This window comes from Cucurbitaria berberidis, assembly GCF_010015615.1.
Source record: "Cucurbitaria berberidis CBS 394.84 unplaced genomic scaffold K460scaffold_2, whole genome shotgun sequence".
In the NCBI taxonomy this organism is placed as follows: domain Eukaryota; kingdom Fungi; phylum Ascomycota; class Dothideomycetes; order Pleosporales; family Cucurbitariaceae; genus Cucurbitaria; species Cucurbitaria berberidis.
This window is the reverse complement of record NW_024468936.1, coordinates 849635-867094: the sequence shown is the minus strand read 5'-3', so window position 1 is coordinate 867094 and position 17460 is coordinate 849635. Positions and strand designations below refer to the sequence as shown.

Genomic DNA, 17460 nt, shown 5'->3' with positions numbered 1-17460 from the left:
TGCTCATGCTCAGCATCTCGACTTGACTCCACATCAGTCCCACAACTTGGACATCTCGTCAACCGACGGACCTGCACCTCCAACCTCTCAATCTGGCTTCTTAACTCCTCAAGATCTCTCACATCAACTGACTGTCCAGCAGCCTGCGGATCCCAGCCCTCGTACACGCCAAACCCATGAAATCGCTCGTTGTTTCGGTATGCATCCTCGCTAACCACGTCGTCCCTATCGTTGTAAAGACTGTCCCAGCTTGTCGTGACCGGCGAGGTATTGCGACAGCCAATGCAACGAACCACCTCATCCAGCGTCTGAGCCTGCACCTCAGCCAAGCGGACAAGTTTCTCAACTCTCTCGTCCGTCGCATCACTTCGCGTTCTCAGCTCCAGAATACTCATCTCAGTCTCGAGGCAGCGCCACACGTCCCGCGCGTTGCTCGTTTTCCCTTGTGGGATGGACCGGGCTGTGTTGGTGTCGTTATCGTAGCCTTCGTCCCAGGCTATCGGTGAATCTCCGTCTCTGCTATGAGAAAAGTCACGCCGCTGCATCGCTCGGGGTCTAGGTCTCCCTTTCTCGATTTGTATTTCCGTCGAGTTGGAGTTGTTTCCTCTGTCCACTGCTCGGCGTTCCGATTATTTGAGCTCCCTAAGATCAGCAAAGGAGTAATCAAAGGGTCTTTATAGTAGTAATATTCCTTTCCGTTGAACCGGGCCGGAAAAAGAAAGATGAATAGGTTGGTTCGAATGTCGTAAACACTAGCTGCACTTGTTAAGTAGAAAGCCTATCTCGGACTTCCAGAGCCTAAGAGCGGGAATTTACTATTGAACTTTGAACCTTGACGCTGGGAAAGGCAACGGGGTCGTAGGAAGAGGGTATTTATCAAAGAATTCTGTGTGAAGTGCACCGCGCGCCTGTCTTCTGTCCCGGGACGTGAAGTACGTGTGCTCAATATACGCATACACACTTCCAGTATTGAAGAGTTAATGCATTTACCACTAAGAACTAGAAGATCACAGAGCAGAGGAATGTCGCAAGGGAAATGTGACATGCCAGCACCTAAAAGACGATCGATGCGATCTAGGAGCGTGAAGGAAAAGCACACAGACAGGGGGCAAGTAATCGCACTTTTGATCAAACAGGCAACCAAACGGCGCGATTGTAAAATAGGGGAAGAGCAAGATAAGTAAGAATACTTCAATTACCATTGTTGCCACGCTATGCATCTATGAAAACCCCCAAACGAAAGTCGACCATCTAGAAAAGTGCCTGGGTATATACCGTGCTTTTGTTGGCTACACCGCGTAGTGAAAAATACGCCCCATACAGAAAAAGTCGTGAGGAACCGAGAAATAGGAATATCCTGCACGAACAAACAATCGTTGAAGCCAATATCCGAAACCCATTAAAAGAAACTATGACGAGAAAACCGTTCGAAAAAAAAAGTCGTGAATATAGTAGCGGGGTGAAGGCCCAGAGCGCCACGTGTAGTAGTTTACCCATCCCGTTGAAAGTCAAACGCCTGTAAGCCAGTTTGCAAAAGAATCGCTAGCCACATGCTGTCCGCAAACAGAAAACGCCAGTAGGAGAAAGAAGAGAAAGCTTTTTAGCTGCCAACGCGCGCCGTGGGTCGTCCGCGCTCGATGCGCTCGACGCGGTCCTTGGAGTTTGTACGGATTCCTGCCGCAGCAGCCGCAGCGACAGCCTCTTCGTGCTCACGAGCCATGCGTCTCAGAGACGCTTTGGCCTCCTCGAGCGGAATGCTGTTGTTGCGCTTGGGACTGTTCTGTCGTGAAGGGCGCTGGCTGTTGGGTCTTGATGTCGAGTAGGAAGGCATGTGACGGATGCTGTTCGCCCGGGTGCTGGGAAGGCTAGGGCCATTCCTCGTGCTACCGGGACGGCTGCTCCGGATCTCGGTGCTCATCGAGTCCTGGCTATGGGAATCGGCATCGCGATCTGGCGAGTTATTCCGTGAGCGGATATAGTTGGGGTCGTCGCGCTTGCGCATATGTCGAAATTGCTTGGTTTCAACATCGATACACCACTTCTGGTAGGGGCCAGGGATGAAGGTTCCCTCTTCGTCCCAACATTGAACCCAAGCGATGCCGCCGTGGTCGTCGGTCCGGAAGAAGCCAACTTCAACTCGCTTGCCGCGCTCGTTCTTTATAGAGCCAGACTTCTTTCGCAACTTGTAGTCGGGATCCAGGAACCAGCGTTTGACTGCTCGGCTATATATGATTGGGATGGGGTTCTCGAGTTGGACATACTCCTTGGTCTGCGGTGATGCGGCTGGTAGCACAGGACCACCCTCGGGATCCTTGGACTCGATAGCGGCCGCGGGAATATCTTTGAGTGTCGCGATCAGGTACTTTCCTCGGCCAGGGATGTACTCGTAGAGACCAGGGACGGGGCCCTCTTCCCAGTACTCAGTCTGTCTTACCGAGCGCTCACTCTTGGATGTTTTGAACCATTTGTGCGGCGAGAAGACCTTTTGGGTTGCGAGGAAAAGATTAGGTGTCATCCTAGCGGTGGCAACGGGGATGGCTGAAAATAGATTGTTTCGGTGTTGTTGTGCGAATGAACTCAGGAGTCGAGTGATAAGTGGATCTGGAAATTTATATGCGGAGTGGCGTGAATTTGCAATATAATTCTCGAAATAATTCTCGAAATGCTTCAACAGTGGTCTTGCAGTGACGCACGTGGGAATTGACCCTAGTAGATAAGATGTGACGCGCCAAGAAGACCTTGACGAATGGCGAGGCTGTATGCGAAGATATAAAATCGGTCACAGGAGCGGCGAAACCTTGGGTGGTGGTGTGAGTGAGGGAAAGCCAAGCGACGGCGGATCCGCAGCGTGCAAAGCACGACTATGTCGCTGGATGCAAGGCCTAGGCGTAGTTCACAGAGTTGTTGTGTGTTTGAAAAAAAGAAGACGAAATTCGAAACAAAGGGACGTCGGAAGGTGGTCAAGATATTTTAAACGGACGGGAGCTAAAATAGTGTTGGGCTTGAAAATCTTTCCCAGGCCGACGGAAAGAAATTGAAAAGGCGCTTCGACCTAGCCGGTGGAAGGGGGGGTTGCAGAACTGTGGGTCGAGCGACTGCGTAGAAATAGTCCGCAATGTCCTATACGAAGTTTGGGTTACGAATCGACCAAGACGCGTTATGCGGCGGCGCCGGGCGACTCGGGGCACCCAACCAAGACTTGCTCAGCCAGCCAGCACATTTCGTCATCGCACACTGCCTCCATCAGCTCTGCTCAGCGATACCGCTCCGATTCTTTCCTTTCCTGCCTCACAAACATGCGGATTGCACATCTTTGCATGTGTGATTCCCCATTCGTACCTCCCTCGCAGCACGCCGCATCCGCTGATAAAGTGGCCCAACCCAGCCAATCAGCCGCCATTCTGCCAGCACGCCGTGGATGATGCGAGATAAAGCGGCTGCTGTAAGACGGTGGTCAAGCAGGAGCCAGAGATAGTGAAATTGCACGGGCAGGCACAGACGACGACGGGTTCATGGCGGTGAGATGCTGGGTCGAAGGGGGGTGTGCGGAAGGCAAAGGAAAGGGAATGGAGTGGAGAGTCGTGAGTGGACTAGAGCGCGGGACTTGTAAGCCCTCCCGTAAGCGAAGACCTGTGAACACCATGAAACACATCGCGACTCCACATAGTATGCACAGCCAAGCGGAAGTACGGGTCTTTAAGTCATCCGGGAAGTGCATCAATAATTGTACTAACAAACAGCTGCGTGTCGCGTGGTCTTGGAGTGCTTGGCCCAGCACCCACATCTCCAAGCACAGTCACTACCAAAAAAAAGGAGGGAGATGGAAACAATAAGCAAACTTGTCAGCAAGCAGAGTACCTCAAGCCCTCGAGGTACCCCTTTTGGGTCGTCTTGGACATGTCGCGGGACGTGCGACGACGCCAAGGTCTCCATCCCAGGACAAATGGAACCAGTGCACGTTATCTTGACTCGGACAACCTTACTATCTCATGCTCAATATGCGGTGAATTCGGGGCGCCGTGTTGAGCTGCGCGTACCACCCAAAGGAACGGCCAGTCCTTTCGTCTGGGCCCTTGCTTATTATGCAACCAACGGACAGGAATAGCCGGATTCGTGAGTGAGGCGTTGTGCTTTGCATGGGCACAGCCAGCACATTGGATGAATAGGGATAACGAAAGGTAATTTGAAATCGTGACTGATGAATCTGCTTTCTACGCTTAGCATGCATAACATGTCAAGGTTTCTACAAAACGGTTATCAGTGGAGAAAATTCGTAGGAAACTTTGACCCGATCGTTGTACACTGTTCTTGCGGATCTTTGCCCTCCACCACCACCACCTACCGTACAGTGCAGTACAGTTCAGTATGACGTGCTTCTCGATCGACAGGCAAATAGCATACCAACACGCAATATTTCAACTCCACAGCGCTAGCCATTTCAGCAACAGTGTAGACGAAGCCTACAACTTCCAAACCCCAGATCTCCCCACTTCCATCCATCCCATCCATCTACCCACTTCTGCGCAGCACCACGAGACACACAAATTCATGAGGGGGAAGAAAATCCCACCACTCCTGTTCCGCGACATCGCTCTGCCGCGATAAGAATTTATCCAGCCGTCTCTCTTTCCTCCCTCAGCAGTAGTCTACTCGTGCTATAACAAAGTACACAGCATTTAAGACTTGGCGTTGCAGCATATAGGTTTAGGTAGATAGGGCAGGGGTGGGCATCGGGTCATCTCGCAATGCGAGTGACAGGGCGATGCTGCTCGGTGACGAAACGAATACTGAGAATGCTACCATCTGCGCGGCCGTAACACTGACCTGGTAACAACCCGCATGATGCTGCTGCTATGCCGTAACGAATCATGCGACCTGTCGATGTGGGTGGTGGAGGAGAAACAACCTTCAAGTGTGGATTGGCAAACTGACAAGCGCCGAAAGCGCTGCAACATCATGAGACAGGTTGACGTCGATATTCAGAAACCTAGGGCTTAGATCATTTTCATTGCATTCCTACGGTTTCCTTCCCTCTCCTGTCGTAGGCCGTCCCGCAGTCTTCTGTCGCAATGACTTTTTGGAATACATGCCTCGTAGGAGGATGAAAAGCCTTCCCATTGAGATCGTAACTAATCAGAGAGACGCCTTGTATGCCCCGCCCCAAAGTGAAAATCCGCACTCGTCTACGACTCCGTCTTGACGCGAGCCTGGCCGTTGGTCACCTTGACACCGATCTGCTTCGCCCGGGCAATGATATCGATGCGCTTCCGTGCTGAAACGGAGTGGGCAATCCTAGTTTACGTCAGTATACTGTGCATGGAGAGTAGTGACTGTCGCAGGTGGACATACTCTGCGGCGAAGGTGGTGTTGTGCATGAGGAGAAGGTCGACATCGGCAACTATAGTCCATTAGCAAATGTCCGGATTGCGATGAGCGAGATCATGAGCTCGTACCGTTGGCGACGACGAAAGCCTTGTGGCCGCTGGGCATAAGGTGGCGGGTCTTCCTGTTGGATCCGTATCCAATCTGTGAGTCGCAATTCCGTCAGCCCGTGTTCATAGCATTTCCCACAACCAATTTCTCAATCTCGACGGCGTGATCCATTCGTTGCTCGTGTGGTAGAGGCAGTCCGTACCTTGGGCATAGCAGCCTGTCCCTTGAACCTCCTGCGGACGCGGTTGTCAATACCCTTGGGCTTGCGCCATGAGGGGTCGACGCCTATCCAATGTCAATTCCCATTCCTTCACTCCGGATCCCTTTGTATCTCACATTTGAAGCGGTCCGACTGGTGGCGGTTGAAGCGCTTGGTGTCTATTCGATATCGTCAGTCGCGAATTTTCCAGCTCACGGAGGTCTATCGTACGCTTCTTGACGATCGGAACGTGCTTCTTAGCGGCAACCATCTGCGGTGATTATTAGTACTGCAATAGGAGTGCAAGAGGACCTGTACGCACTTTGTCTGCTGTGTGGTTAGTTTGTCGTGACGATTTTGACGTTCTCGTGTGCCAAAGCGAAAATGGGAGGCGCGAGTGTGTCCCAAGCCGCTAGCGTAAGCGAAACGTCACTAGCCACACAGATGTGGACAGTGCGCCCGCGCCTCGCCTCGCCCAACCCAACACCAACACCAGATTGCGACGGAACGGAAAAAGGCCATCATTACCTGGAGGAAAAGAATGGCTGAACTCTATAGTTGGTAGCTGAGAGGGGATAATTTTTTCCTTGTGGGTAGCAACTCTCACGCGCAGTAATACTGATAACTTCGTCAAGCACGCACAAAGTCGCAGATGATGAAGAGGCATTCGGAGCCTGTGGATACTCATGCTAGTGCTATTCTATTTACTAGAGGCTGCTTCCTGTGTCGAAAAAAAGTGTGTCTGAAAAGTAGGCAAAGGGTATGTGAATGCTCCCATGGAAATCATATCATGCATCAAGTAAACCCGCCTTCTGAGGCAAACGCCATCAGCCATCGGATGGAAAACCATGTTGACCACCGTAACTCCCGCTTATCTATGTCGATCGCATAGTGAATCGAATACACCGAGGACTGCCGTGGTGACGAAGAAGTGAGATAGCTCAGTAATCCTCCTCCATGACCTCCTCCTTGCTGCCGCCGCGCTTTTCATTCTTAACCCACTCGACAAACTCATCGATCACAGATGGCCACGACGACTCCTCGTTCCAGAAGCTCATGGCCTCATCAGAAAGGGTGAGCTGTGCGAACTTGAGCGTCTCGTTCCACATGTCCTTGTTGACGCTCCTCTTCCACGACGAGGTGAGGAACTCTGTCCACCACGTCAGCCACGGCGTGTTGGCGCTCGTCCACTTGACTGCAGACAATGGTGAGCTGAAGAGGAGTTCCCAATAGGCAATGGCGGCATCAAGCGCAACGGCTTTCTGGCCTCCAGTCTTGGCGATGGCGAAGGTGTACTTGTAGACCCGTGTGAAGAGCTCTTTGTTCGCAGGTAGCTCCCGCTTCAGGTTCTTGATGAACGCCTTTTGCTTGTCGACAGTATCGCAGCTAGAGTGGTGTTAATTCTGTATTATCTCACAGAAAATGGAGAAGGCAGATGCTTACTTTTTTTCTTGCCAGCCGTTGACAAAACCCTCTCGGCTCATCTCGCCCATAGTAGGAGCCTGGACTACCTCGAGAGCAGCAAGCGACTCAAGGCCTTCGACGTCGACGTTAGTATCTTGGAAGTACTTCATCGTACCCTCGACGCCGACAATGTCTGGTTCCGTTACACCAGACTCTCGGTACCGATCGAACAGCTTGTTGAGAGCAGTTTTCGCTGCAGGAGAGGCAGTCGAACCACCACCGCCGCCGCTGTAGTAACTAGTCGGACCATGTTAGCATACACTGTGATGTGGTAGATCAAGAATAATGCATGTTTAGACGAAAGACAAAGGGGACAAAATACTAAAGGCCAGATGTTGGTAGCGCAACCTCTCCCATGTTTGGCGCACTGGAAGCTCTGGCAGCCGTGGAGGGCTGGTAAGGACCGGGGTGACTCTCGGTTGCTTCCAACAGATGATACAGCTTGACAAAAGGCTTCGACTTGTCGTCAGATGCCTTGAATAGTGCTTCCCGTTTCCCCGTGGAATCGTTCCGCATCATGTCAAGGAGCCCCAATCCTCGTGCTTCGATGATGTTCTTGAAGACACGCTTCTTCTCAGGTGACAAGTCAATATAGAACCACCTCCGTGCCCGCGTTTCGCAGTCCAAGTCTATTGGAGGCGTGTGCAGATCAAACAAGAAGCGGAAGCAGACAGATTCCTGCTTCGAAAGCGATTCCAGGAAAGCATCGTAGGACACGCCTGAGGCTATGGGGAATTCCCATTCAGGTAGTTGGAAGACCCTAGACACCCACCGAAATTCGCGCGCAAAGGCTCGTTGGTCGATACTCGGATCAGGCATAAGAGAGTCTGATGGTAAACCGCGAGATAGATTGGAAGAACCTGCTGGACGGTAATCCGCGTGGAGGACTCTTTGCGTATTCTTGGCCCGTTCGACATGATTAGGGTTGCCATCACGAGCACCAGCACCAGCACCACCTCGCAAGGAAACAGCTGTTGGGGTCTGTAGATGATTCCCAAATGCGGACTTCTGAAGCGGTGGAAGCATAGGAAAACCTGGTTGTGTTGGCAAAGTCGACAATGGCTTAGTCGACGACTGAACTGGCGGGATGGGAGCGGTAATACTACGCGGGTATTGCGATGTAGTTGATTGCGTCGCTAAACTTCCATAGCGGCTATGATGTGTAGAGCGCTTGAAATGGCTCTGCGGCGGACGGCCTAAGACGGGAAGCGTAAGGCTATCATAGAGCACCTGGCTCAGATATTCAGCTTGTAGTCTGTGCTGCTCGATCTGCGAGTGAAGTCCTGCGCTCAGTGGTTGCGATACATGATGGATCGTATCAGAGGCCACTTGGTCGTTGGTGAGTGGTCGAGCGGCGTAAGACCCTTTAGAAGTATGTCGGCCGTTGGGGGCGAGATCACTAGGATGTTCTGGAATGACAGGCGGTTGCTGAATATGGTCTTCCAGGGTAGCCGATGTGGGTGACTGTTGGAGTGCTTGCTTTGACGAGCTGACTGAGCGAGGGCTGGTCTTCTCTCTTCGCGTGCGAGCCGCAAGCTGTCGGGCCCGGTCCTGTGAAGAGCCGAACATGGCAATATGTGTCGATAGCGTAGACGTGGTCGAATGCTGGATAACAGTCGTGAAAGGTAAAGTGGTTGAGGTGAGGTAGAAGCGAAGGAAGATTATCGTGTTTACACAACGAGTGTATCGTACTAGTTCCGGTGGAAGGCATCATGTTGGTGTTTCCGGCTGAGAAGGAGCACCGGTGCATGCTTCGTAGTACGGAAATCGCGAAGATGTAGAGACTGCTGCAGGACTGAGCTAGGTTCGACACGTCCTTGGTGGACCTTCTACTCCATATCCAATGTATCCAGCAGTGAGAGCCCATAAATCTTGCATGTCTCCGCCCCAGCTTTTTAAGAAGCTTCACTCGTCATCCCATCGCGCCGTGTGCTTTCCTTGCAGCGAAGCCCAATTCGTGCCTGCCCAAGCCTGCTCGAGCTGCAGTTGCAAATATATGCCCGTAATCGGTCGGTCGCATCCGAAGTCGTATAGGCACCGCAGTGCCAATCCAGACAGCCAGTAGTAAAACAATAAAGACACCCTGTTCAACTGCATGCATAGACAAAGAAAGAAAGAAAAAACTTACGCGTTGACAGCAGTCTGCGCATCCCAGCCATGGGTCTTCAGCACCCGTATCGCTGTATTCCGATCCAGCTGCGTGAAGCTGACAAACTGCGTAATAGCAGCTTTCTGCTGCGTGCTGTAAACTGGAGGCATCCTTGTATCAGCACCTTATTTTCCAAACTCCAAAAAAGCGGCACACGGTGTAGAAACTCGAGCTGCGCAGCGATCGATCGCGGGGTCGAAGGAGTAAAGCTACGCGCCGTATGAGGATAGTATGTGCGCAACCGAGCGAGAGAGCCAAGTGAGGGGAGGAGGGGACAGCAGGCAAAGCAAAAGCTAAGCTTTGTGCGGAACCGTGGTGGACGGACTGGCTGGTAGTGCCGTGGGCGAATATATGTCTTGGGTTGAATGAGACATGACGCATCGTCGAGGCACCAGCTGGTTGGAGCCGACTCGCCGCTGGCCAGCCCACCATTGGCCCCCTCGCTGTGCACGCAACACCCATGCCTCGGAATTAAGACCGCGAAAGACAGGCTAATCTCCAATGCGGACCTCACCTCCCTCACCAAGCTCGCTCGCTGTCTCTCGGGCGCTTGATTATATCTAGAAGGGAAAAGGAAAGAAAAAGGAGAGGACTCACCATCCTCAGCAACAGGAGCAGCAGCCTTCTTGCTCTTCTTCGTCGTCTTGGTCTTCTTATCAGGGCGGTCCATATCCGCACTGGTGGCCAGGCTCTTGCGTTTGGGCGGCATCAAAGAATCGTGGTGTTCCGTGCCGTCGACGTGGTGGGGTGGGAGTTGAGGTGCTTCGGCTTTGCAGTTAGTCTTTGGCTGGTCAGCAAGTGGGAGTTCTTGCTCTGGCGTGCAAGGACCCCGAGAATCAGCCTTTGACCGACTAGGCAGCTCGTGCGTATCGTTGACGTTCGTGCCAGTGAAGCAGAGAAGACGCCGAGTCCAGACACGCAGGTCTCTCATGCAGGGCTGTTCACTTCACTGGATAGGCGATGCGGGGGATGGATGTGAATGAATAGAGCGTGCCTCGTGCCTTCCAAAACCAGGTAGAATGTTCGCGGTGAAAGTGTCTGTGGCGGGCGGCTTCGAAAACAATACGTTACAACGCTATAGTGAAGTCAGGGACTGGAAGTGTGTGTCTAGGCAACTGCGCGTGCAAGGAAGGCACAGTGCAGTGGTCGCGCGTTGAATTCCTCAGCTTGCGTGAGCCAGTCGCCGCGTCGCAAAAGCAACGCGAGAGCATGTGCTTCTGTACCACATGACCGCATATCCTATAAGGAGCAAACACATAAAATTCAAAGCTGTGGTCTCCATAGATGGCACAAAAAAAAGAAAACGTACAGCCCTCAAGGCTACACGAACCTGTCAATATATACGTCCGCGATCATGACTACCTGGGGAAATGCGCGCAAAATGGAGACATGTACAAATTATAGCCTGGTCAAGCCAACACGCCCCCCAAACATCCCATCATCTCCTGGTTCTCATATGCGACTCAGCGCATGAGTCGTTTCTCGGCGTACCATAGCAATAGTATACCAAGCTTGCCGCAATGCAGAGCCTAGTCTGCGGAAGGCATGCTCTCCACCTCTTCACTCAATGCGCGCCAATTGTCTGCCTGCAGCTCGGCGTACTTTACTCGCTCTTGACTCCACTCCTGGTGCAACTTGCTGACATGATACTGGGATTTCTGGAAAAAGACCAACTCGTCGCGGATGCATTCTTGGATGAAGACGCCGCGTGCGTGTTGTTGGACGATAGATTCTTTATCCTAAGCCGGGAATTAGTATTATTTTCAAGTCGGGGGGACAGAAGAGCTGCTAACCTTGAAGATTGCATCTTCCACTTTCTCCGCCTCCCCCGGCTTAACCGCTTCAGCCGGCTTATTCCTAATGTTCTGCAACTTCGTCTCATTGCTCGCTATCCTCTTCTCAAGTTGCGGGATATTGTCCTTTGCATAACGATCTCTTCGGTCAAACATGTCTCTCACGCCAACAAGGGTATCTCTCTGCCGTTTTAGGTCTTCGAGCACGCCTTCTTCCCAGCCTTTTGCCTCGTCGTCTAGCAGCTGCCGTGATTGGTCAAGATGTCTTGCGGTTGACTTGAGGCCTTCGTTGAGAAGAGGCACATCGTTAGTGTCGACGGCATACGTTTCTTGCGAGCACGCGGTGAGTCCTGAGAGAGCGGCGGAGAAGCGAGCAAATTCCACAGCCATGCCTTCGTTGCGTCTGGAAAGCCGCTCCATCATATTGCAGAGGGCAATGTAGGTGTCGGCGCTCCGCTTTACCCCAGAGCGGACCGTGTCGAACAACTCAGGCAGTGTCTTTGGTAGAGAGTCTTCTAGGTCAGGAGGTAGCGTCTTGCCGGTGAACTCTTCTTGCACGGAGAGATTGGCTTGTTTGCGCCAGACTGCGAGTTCCTGCTTTTCGTCAGCAAGGTTATTGTGTTTCGTGTTGAGATAAGCCTACCGTAGGAACTGTCAGGAACATTACGACGAGCTGTTCCTGACTAAGTACCGGGTGGCGCACGAGAGCATTTGTAAATCTCGCTAGGCCTTTCCTGCGCTTGTCGAGGAAACTTGTATCCGCAGCTATTGGATTGCCATTGACTAAGAACTCTCAACACACATCAAAATGTTTTCATCGGGGCGACTTACTGGCAACTCGTTTCGGAGGTAATAGCGGCAACTGCCGGAACGGATAACGCTTATGCAGACAGTCTAATAACCAAACAAAATCGCTGTATCGACGAACGACTTTGGTGGTTCGTCGCGAGCTGGCCACTTCGTAGTTGCGGTGCTGGAACAGGAACATGCCCTCTTTCTCAGAGAGTGCGGTTATGGTAATGATTTCCTCGGTTCCGCTACCTCCTGGGGTCACTCGACCAATGGACCGGCCTAACTCAGGAGGCGGATTGGAGCTGCCCTGACCGCTAGGTGGTACTCCAAACCCGCCTTCTCCAAGACCTGGAGCAGAAAATGGCTGGCCCGAGCCTCCGTTGTAGCCTCCCCATCCCCCTTCACTGCTCAAAGAGCTTGGTTGTATGTTCTCTTGGATCGTCGAGGAATTGGCCGTTGATTGGGTCGTGAACTGGCTGGTAGTTCGCGCGGTAGGAGGCGCACTTGCGCCATTCGTCCGAGGTGGTACACTGGTATAGCTCGCGTGGTCGTGTCCTCTATGTAGGTCTGGGCTACCCCAGGGATCTGCCTCTGGGTCGCCAAAAGACTGCTTGCGCATCGGAGCACGCGACCGACTCGGGGTGGGTGTAGGCTGCTCAGAGGGCGGCTGCTGCGCAGGAGGGGTTGGAGGCAGTGGTTCTTGCAGTGGAGGTGAAGCTTCTCGAGCCTGCGTCTGTTGCTTCGCCGACTTGGGGAGGGATACGGTAGGTACGGGAAGATCTGGCATGGCGTCAATATTGCCCCAAGCTCAAATAGACATGGGCCTGCTGCTCACTCTTCTTCCTCTCATCCACGCTGTCTAGCGTGATATCGTCGCCTTCTTGCGCCAGCCCAATCAATGCGAAGACAACGTTGAATTCGTTCCGCCCCAATCCCGCGCTTTCCTGCCCAGATGGTAACACGACGTCGAGTATCTTGGTCTGCGAGTCACTTGACACCCCACTATCACCCAGCAACTTCTTTACAGCTGCCACACTGACGCCGTTGCCTTTGCTGTCGTCGGCGTCTAGCAGAGCGTCGAAAGCATCGATGTACGAGTCGGGCACGCCAGCGGCAGGAAGTAGTGACTTGACCAAGGCCGCTCGCCCTGCCTTCTTCGGTGATGGGAAAGCCCACGGCGAGTCGTGGCTGTCAATGTCGTCCGCGAACAAGCTGTTGCCCGTCTTACCCGCGGGTTTGGTTTCGTCATCGAACAGCGAAGACGACTGCTTCGCGCGCGACGGCAAGTCGTCTTCACCAAAGAGAGCCATGGGTAATTTTATAGAATATGCGCAATGATATGAAGATGAGCCCGCAAGCTATGGGTAGTTAACAGAGAGTAGCTACAGGAACACAGGCCACACGGGACGGAAGCGCTCAACGTGATGGATGATAACATGGATGGAGATGGAGCTATGATGGAACCGGAGCTCCACCCGCGCCGCACCTGGCCCAAGCTCCACTACACGCTTATCACCACCATGGCGCACCACGTCAATTCATCCAAGTAGCTGTAAAGGTAGACATAAAATGCGTTTAGATTCTTCAAAGATGTCTTCGTAGCAGATCTACAAATCATGGTGTCTGCTGACATATACAAAACATAGCTGACATTGCGCCAGTCCTCCCTGGGTATCCAAACAATTCCCAACCCCCTTCGCTGATAGACCAGATCCTTTTGTAGACCAACAATGCGCCAAAACCATGCCAATGCTATGTGGGGTATTGAACCACACGTCAACTACTCATGCCATCACCTATGCGCCGTATCAAACATGTGGGTATAAATGCGCCAACACCGAGATTTGATATATGAACAGAGAAAAGTAAAAAGAACGAACGGAGACATGTCATCTGTCGTGGTTTGTACAAGTTGGCTGCTGCGGCACGGAGAAGTCTGTGATTGCCGTCGACTCATTTGGCGGGGGCAATGAGCCTTCCACTGGTGGCGGTCTACGCACCTCAGTGCCTAGTACACCAGAGACGGGAGGTTGTTGAGTGTACTCGCTACTTGGTTGCCGTTGAGGTGCGCGGAAGGACTGCGGAGCAAACCGGATGCGTGGGCTGCGATTTGGGTTTGGTGACGGAGAAAGGTGAGGAATCTCATTGTTTTCAATCACTTGATCTGGCTGTGTAGGGGATGACATACTGTCCTCTTCTTCGATGGCAGTTGGTACCCTAGCGAGCTGAAGACCGGTAGTATGATGGACCTCATCCTGTTGAGCCTGTTGCTGGAGAATGAGGTCTGGTGACCACGTCTGGCCGCGGGGCTGAGCTGGTATAATGGTCACAGGTAGATTCGCCTCGAGTTGTGGTCCATCTTTCTTCTTTGAGCGAAACTTTTCGCCTTGTTGTGCAGCGAATGTCCCCAGTCGATCCGTCAATGCCAAGCCGGTGTAGTTGCGTTGTGGTATGTTTGCGGTAACATCATCGACCCCAAGCGGCTCAATGACTCGGCCTCTCTGGAGTTCTTGCGGCGGTGTTCGTCCTTTTCGTCGAAATGGATTGGGAACTGTTTGTAATTGCCATTTTTTCCTGCTGGTAATCGGTTCTGTGCCGGCATCGCCGCCTTTCTCTAGATCATCCACGTTGGCTGGTTGGCCTACCGCCACTTGTGGTCCTGATTGAGTTTGCGTTTGTGATTCTTCCTGAGCTAGTCGATCCCCCAATGGGGCAAGACGTCGTCCAGGTGGGGTTTCACTTATAGGATGGTATCGTACCGTATAAACAGTCGAGTCGGCGCTTGTTGTATCCGTTCGGCTAACGGGCGAAGAGATGACGGGAACTGGAGGCGGAGTCTGTACGCGTGTGTAGGTTCGCGAGTTGCGGTCACCGCGGTTCGCAGAATTAGAACGTTGACGAGCGGGTGCCGGTGCTGGTATATGGATACTTCGCTTTCTCCTGGCCTCTGTCCTTGGAGACTCCGTCATCTTTCGTCCTAATCTATGGGCGAGATCACTAAAGCGGCCAGTATGAGCGGACGTAAACACGGTAAGACTGCCGTGTCCTCCACCCCCTCCCTTCTTTTCGTTCTCCGATAAGGGACTCTTTCGAGAGGAGGGCCAACGAGATATTGAAGATGGTGTTGTGTCGAGCATGTCGTCCCCGTCGTAGATTTCTCTCCCTAAGATTCCGTCTTTTCTCTCCTCTCTTTCCAGAGCTTCTATTCGCTCTACCCACTCCCAAACAATGACACTGGCTGCGGCGGCTCCAACCCAGCGGAAATAGTCACCCCATCCGGCAATAGTGTCGTTGGCGATATCGGTGATGAAGAATACGACAGGTGTAAGAATGGCGATAATAGATAAGAGTGCGACGACAGACATGTTCCACATCATGGCGTGGTAAAAGGCATATCGTCGCTTCGTGATGGCGTAGTACATGACCCAGGCGGCGTACAACATGCTCAGTGACAGCTGGAATAGATAACTCAGTGCGGGGATGGCCGTATCGAAGTGAGCGGGGCGACGACGGCTGTTTTCGTAGGGGCCAAAGCTGTTGAGAGAGCTGAAGACAATATCGAGCAGAATCAGGGCAAAGCCCACCCATTTGATGATGACCTTCTCTTTATGGCGTGGGAACAGGCGTATCAGCGTCTGGACCTGTGCGAGCCAGAGGAAGATGTCGGAGATGACGCGCGAGACCTTGATTTCCATGCCAGCCACGACCTGGCCGCGCAGTTCCATGGCGTCGATGAAGCCCTCGGCATACTGGCGCCCGGCGATTTTGAACGTGTCGGCGGTGGCGAGCGTAAGGGAGATGGCGACGGTCAGGGCGGCAACCTTTTGTAGCCACGGTCGACTCCCGACTCCTATGATGGACCCTCCTCCTGACGCGCCGCTAATCATGCCGCGTCTCCCCATGAGTCCCGACCGCCCCGAAGCATTCCCGACGAAGAAGGTGCGCGGTGTTATGATGAGCATGATGACAAGCATCCAGGCAATGACGGTGGCCGCGCCCGTCGCATAGGCCTGCGGGGTAATAGACGCGTGAAAGGGGTCTCTGATGTCGGCGACGCTGGTGATTCCTCCCGTCTCCAGGGCGCCCTGTTGTGCATTGGTGCATTGCGGCCGGAAGATTGCGTTTGAATCGAGGGTGATGAGGTTGCCCGGGCTGATCTCTATGACGCCCAAGGCGGGGAGTTTGTACGAAGGGCAGTGCTGTCGGCCGTTGTCAGTCGCGTCGCTGGTGATGGTAGTGGTGGTGGTGGTGGTGGGTGCGGGCGTGCTACTCACGTAGGGCCTGCTGGAGTCGCGACGGTCCAGGAGGTGGGCCGCGTTCCACGACTGCGCCCACATGCTCGGCGTCGTCTATACTGGTCCAGCAGCAGCGGGTGTCTGGCGATCATGTCCCATGGGTAATCAGACGAGCGACGACATGGTCTGTGGGCGAGGGCGAGGGCGAGGGCGAGGCGAGGGTAGTAGGTAATGGAGAGAGGTTAAGCGTCGAGGCCACGAGAGGGAGCAAGAGCCAAGTGGAATCAAGCCTTTGCCTGTTGCGCGAGAAGGCAGGCGCTGCTGACTTGCAGGCTAGAACCTGGAATGGCAGGAGCCACCGACCCGGCTAGAGCGGGTCCGATTGGCTGCCAACGCCCCCCGCGCCCTTGTTCTTCACTACCATGCAAAATCGACGCCAGTAACTCCAAACGTCGGGAGCCCCGGCCCCTCCACAGCGACGCTCTGGACGAGACTCTGGAGACACTCTCGAAACGCCGCAGGTCCGTGGCCTATCTCAGGGCGAGGGCGATGAAGCCACCCCAAAAGGCTCCTCCTCGCTGCGCATTCGATAAATCGCGAAATCACTGAACTGCACGCCGCACCCATCGCTTCTGGGAATCGTGGCCTCATCTGACTGACAGCGCTGGCGTCGGACCGATTCGGACTGGAATCGCCGCGAGGTGTGTGGTCCTGTCTATCGAGCATTCGACCGCTTCAGAATCCTCCATGAGGGGTCAACAGGTCATTTGCCTGTTCAGCCGAGAGCGCCATTGAGACACATCTCGCACGGGATGCGCAGAGACGATAATAACAGTCGCTCTTTTCTAGTGTCGCACACTACTTGGTAGACCGCTGCATGACATCTGCCTAGTCGGGCACCATCACCATGGGAATGTCGCAGTGACAGCTGTCTGTCCGCCCAGTGAGTGCCGCACAATGGCCGGAGTCAGTCCGAGTATCGTGCGATCATCGATGTAGTAGTGGGCGACGTAGGATTCCTTGGGGCCACTCCAGCCTGTCCGCCCAATAGCACACCATCGGCGCACCCACGTGTTTAGACGCCTGAACTCTGTTTACTTAGAGCTGCCAAAGGGACAGCTATTTCGATAATACTAGTAGCCCCGGTGGAGAGCACAATACAAACAACGCGTGCTCGACATTGAATTTTCATATTTATACCAATACAATAATTACCACATTTTCTAAGAACATTGCAGACCTCTCTCTCAAATTGCATTGACAATATCCACGCTACCACAGTAAATGAACCTCTAATTCCTCGTTTCGAACCAAACATGTACCCACATTCAAAAGAAAAGAAGGAGAGAAAATGGCCTCCCATAGCAGCAAACGCCGGAGCGCCTGACTGGAGGT

The 17460-nt window shown here is 53.2% G+C and overlaps 5 protein-coding genes across 5 annotated transcripts; all 5 read right to left on the bottom strand.

Annotated features, from left to right (window-relative positions):
* Positions 1-1410: 1410 nt before the first annotated feature.
* Positions 1411-2637, bottom strand: K460DRAFT_54856 (uncharacterized protein). The gene has a single exon (XM_040938506.1). The coding sequence runs from the start codon at positions 2513-2515 to the stop codon at positions 1601-1603; it is 915 nt and encodes a 304-aa protein (XP_040789748.1). The 5' UTR covers positions 2516-2637; the 3' UTR covers positions 1411-1600.
* A 2546-nt stretch (positions 2638-5183) lies between these two features.
* Positions 5184-5903, bottom strand: K460DRAFT_278199 (ribosomal protein L32e; the record flags this gene model as incomplete). Its single annotated transcript, XM_040928234.1, has 6 exons — positions 5184-5292; positions 5350-5398; positions 5454-5526; positions 5636-5718; positions 5770-5811; positions 5864-5903. 6 exons carry the CDS (start codon positions 5901-5903, stop codon positions 5184-5186), a joined length of 396 nt encoding a protein of 131 aa, XP_040789747.1.
* A 533-nt stretch (positions 5904-6436) lies between these two features.
* On the bottom strand, positions 6437-10286 carry K460DRAFT_363286 (DUF298-domain-containing protein). Its single transcript, XM_040932788.1, has 4 exons — positions 9843-10286; positions 9225-9345; positions 7076-7333; positions 6437-7018 (listed from the first exon to the last, which is right to left on the bottom strand). Exons 1-4 carry the CDS (start codon positions 10174-10176, stop codon positions 6574-6576), a joined length of 1158 nt encoding a protein of 385 aa, XP_040789746.1. The 5' UTR covers positions 10177-10286; the 3' UTR covers positions 6437-6573.
* Positions 10287-10774: 488 nt separating this feature from the next.
* Positions 10775-13140, bottom strand: K460DRAFT_279796 (uncharacterized protein; the record flags this gene model as incomplete). Its single annotated transcript, XM_040928355.1, has 5 exons — positions 10775-10984; positions 11039-11632; positions 11682-11821; positions 11870-12610; positions 12666-13140. 5 exons carry the CDS (start codon positions 13138-13140, stop codon positions 10775-10777), a joined length of 2160 nt encoding a protein of 719 aa, XP_040789745.1.
* A 188-nt stretch (positions 13141-13328) lies between these two features.
* On the bottom strand, positions 13329-16327 carry K460DRAFT_363285 (PalH-domain-containing protein). The gene is made up of 2 exons (XM_040932787.1): positions 16105-16327; positions 13329-16029 (listed from the first exon to the last, which is right to left on the bottom strand). The coding sequence occupies exons 1-2, from the start codon at positions 16165-16167 to the stop codon at positions 13720-13722; spliced, it is 2373 nt and encodes a 790-aa protein (XP_040789744.1). The 5' UTR covers positions 16168-16327; the 3' UTR covers positions 13329-13719.
* Between the last annotated feature and the right edge of the window lie 1133 nt (positions 16328-17460).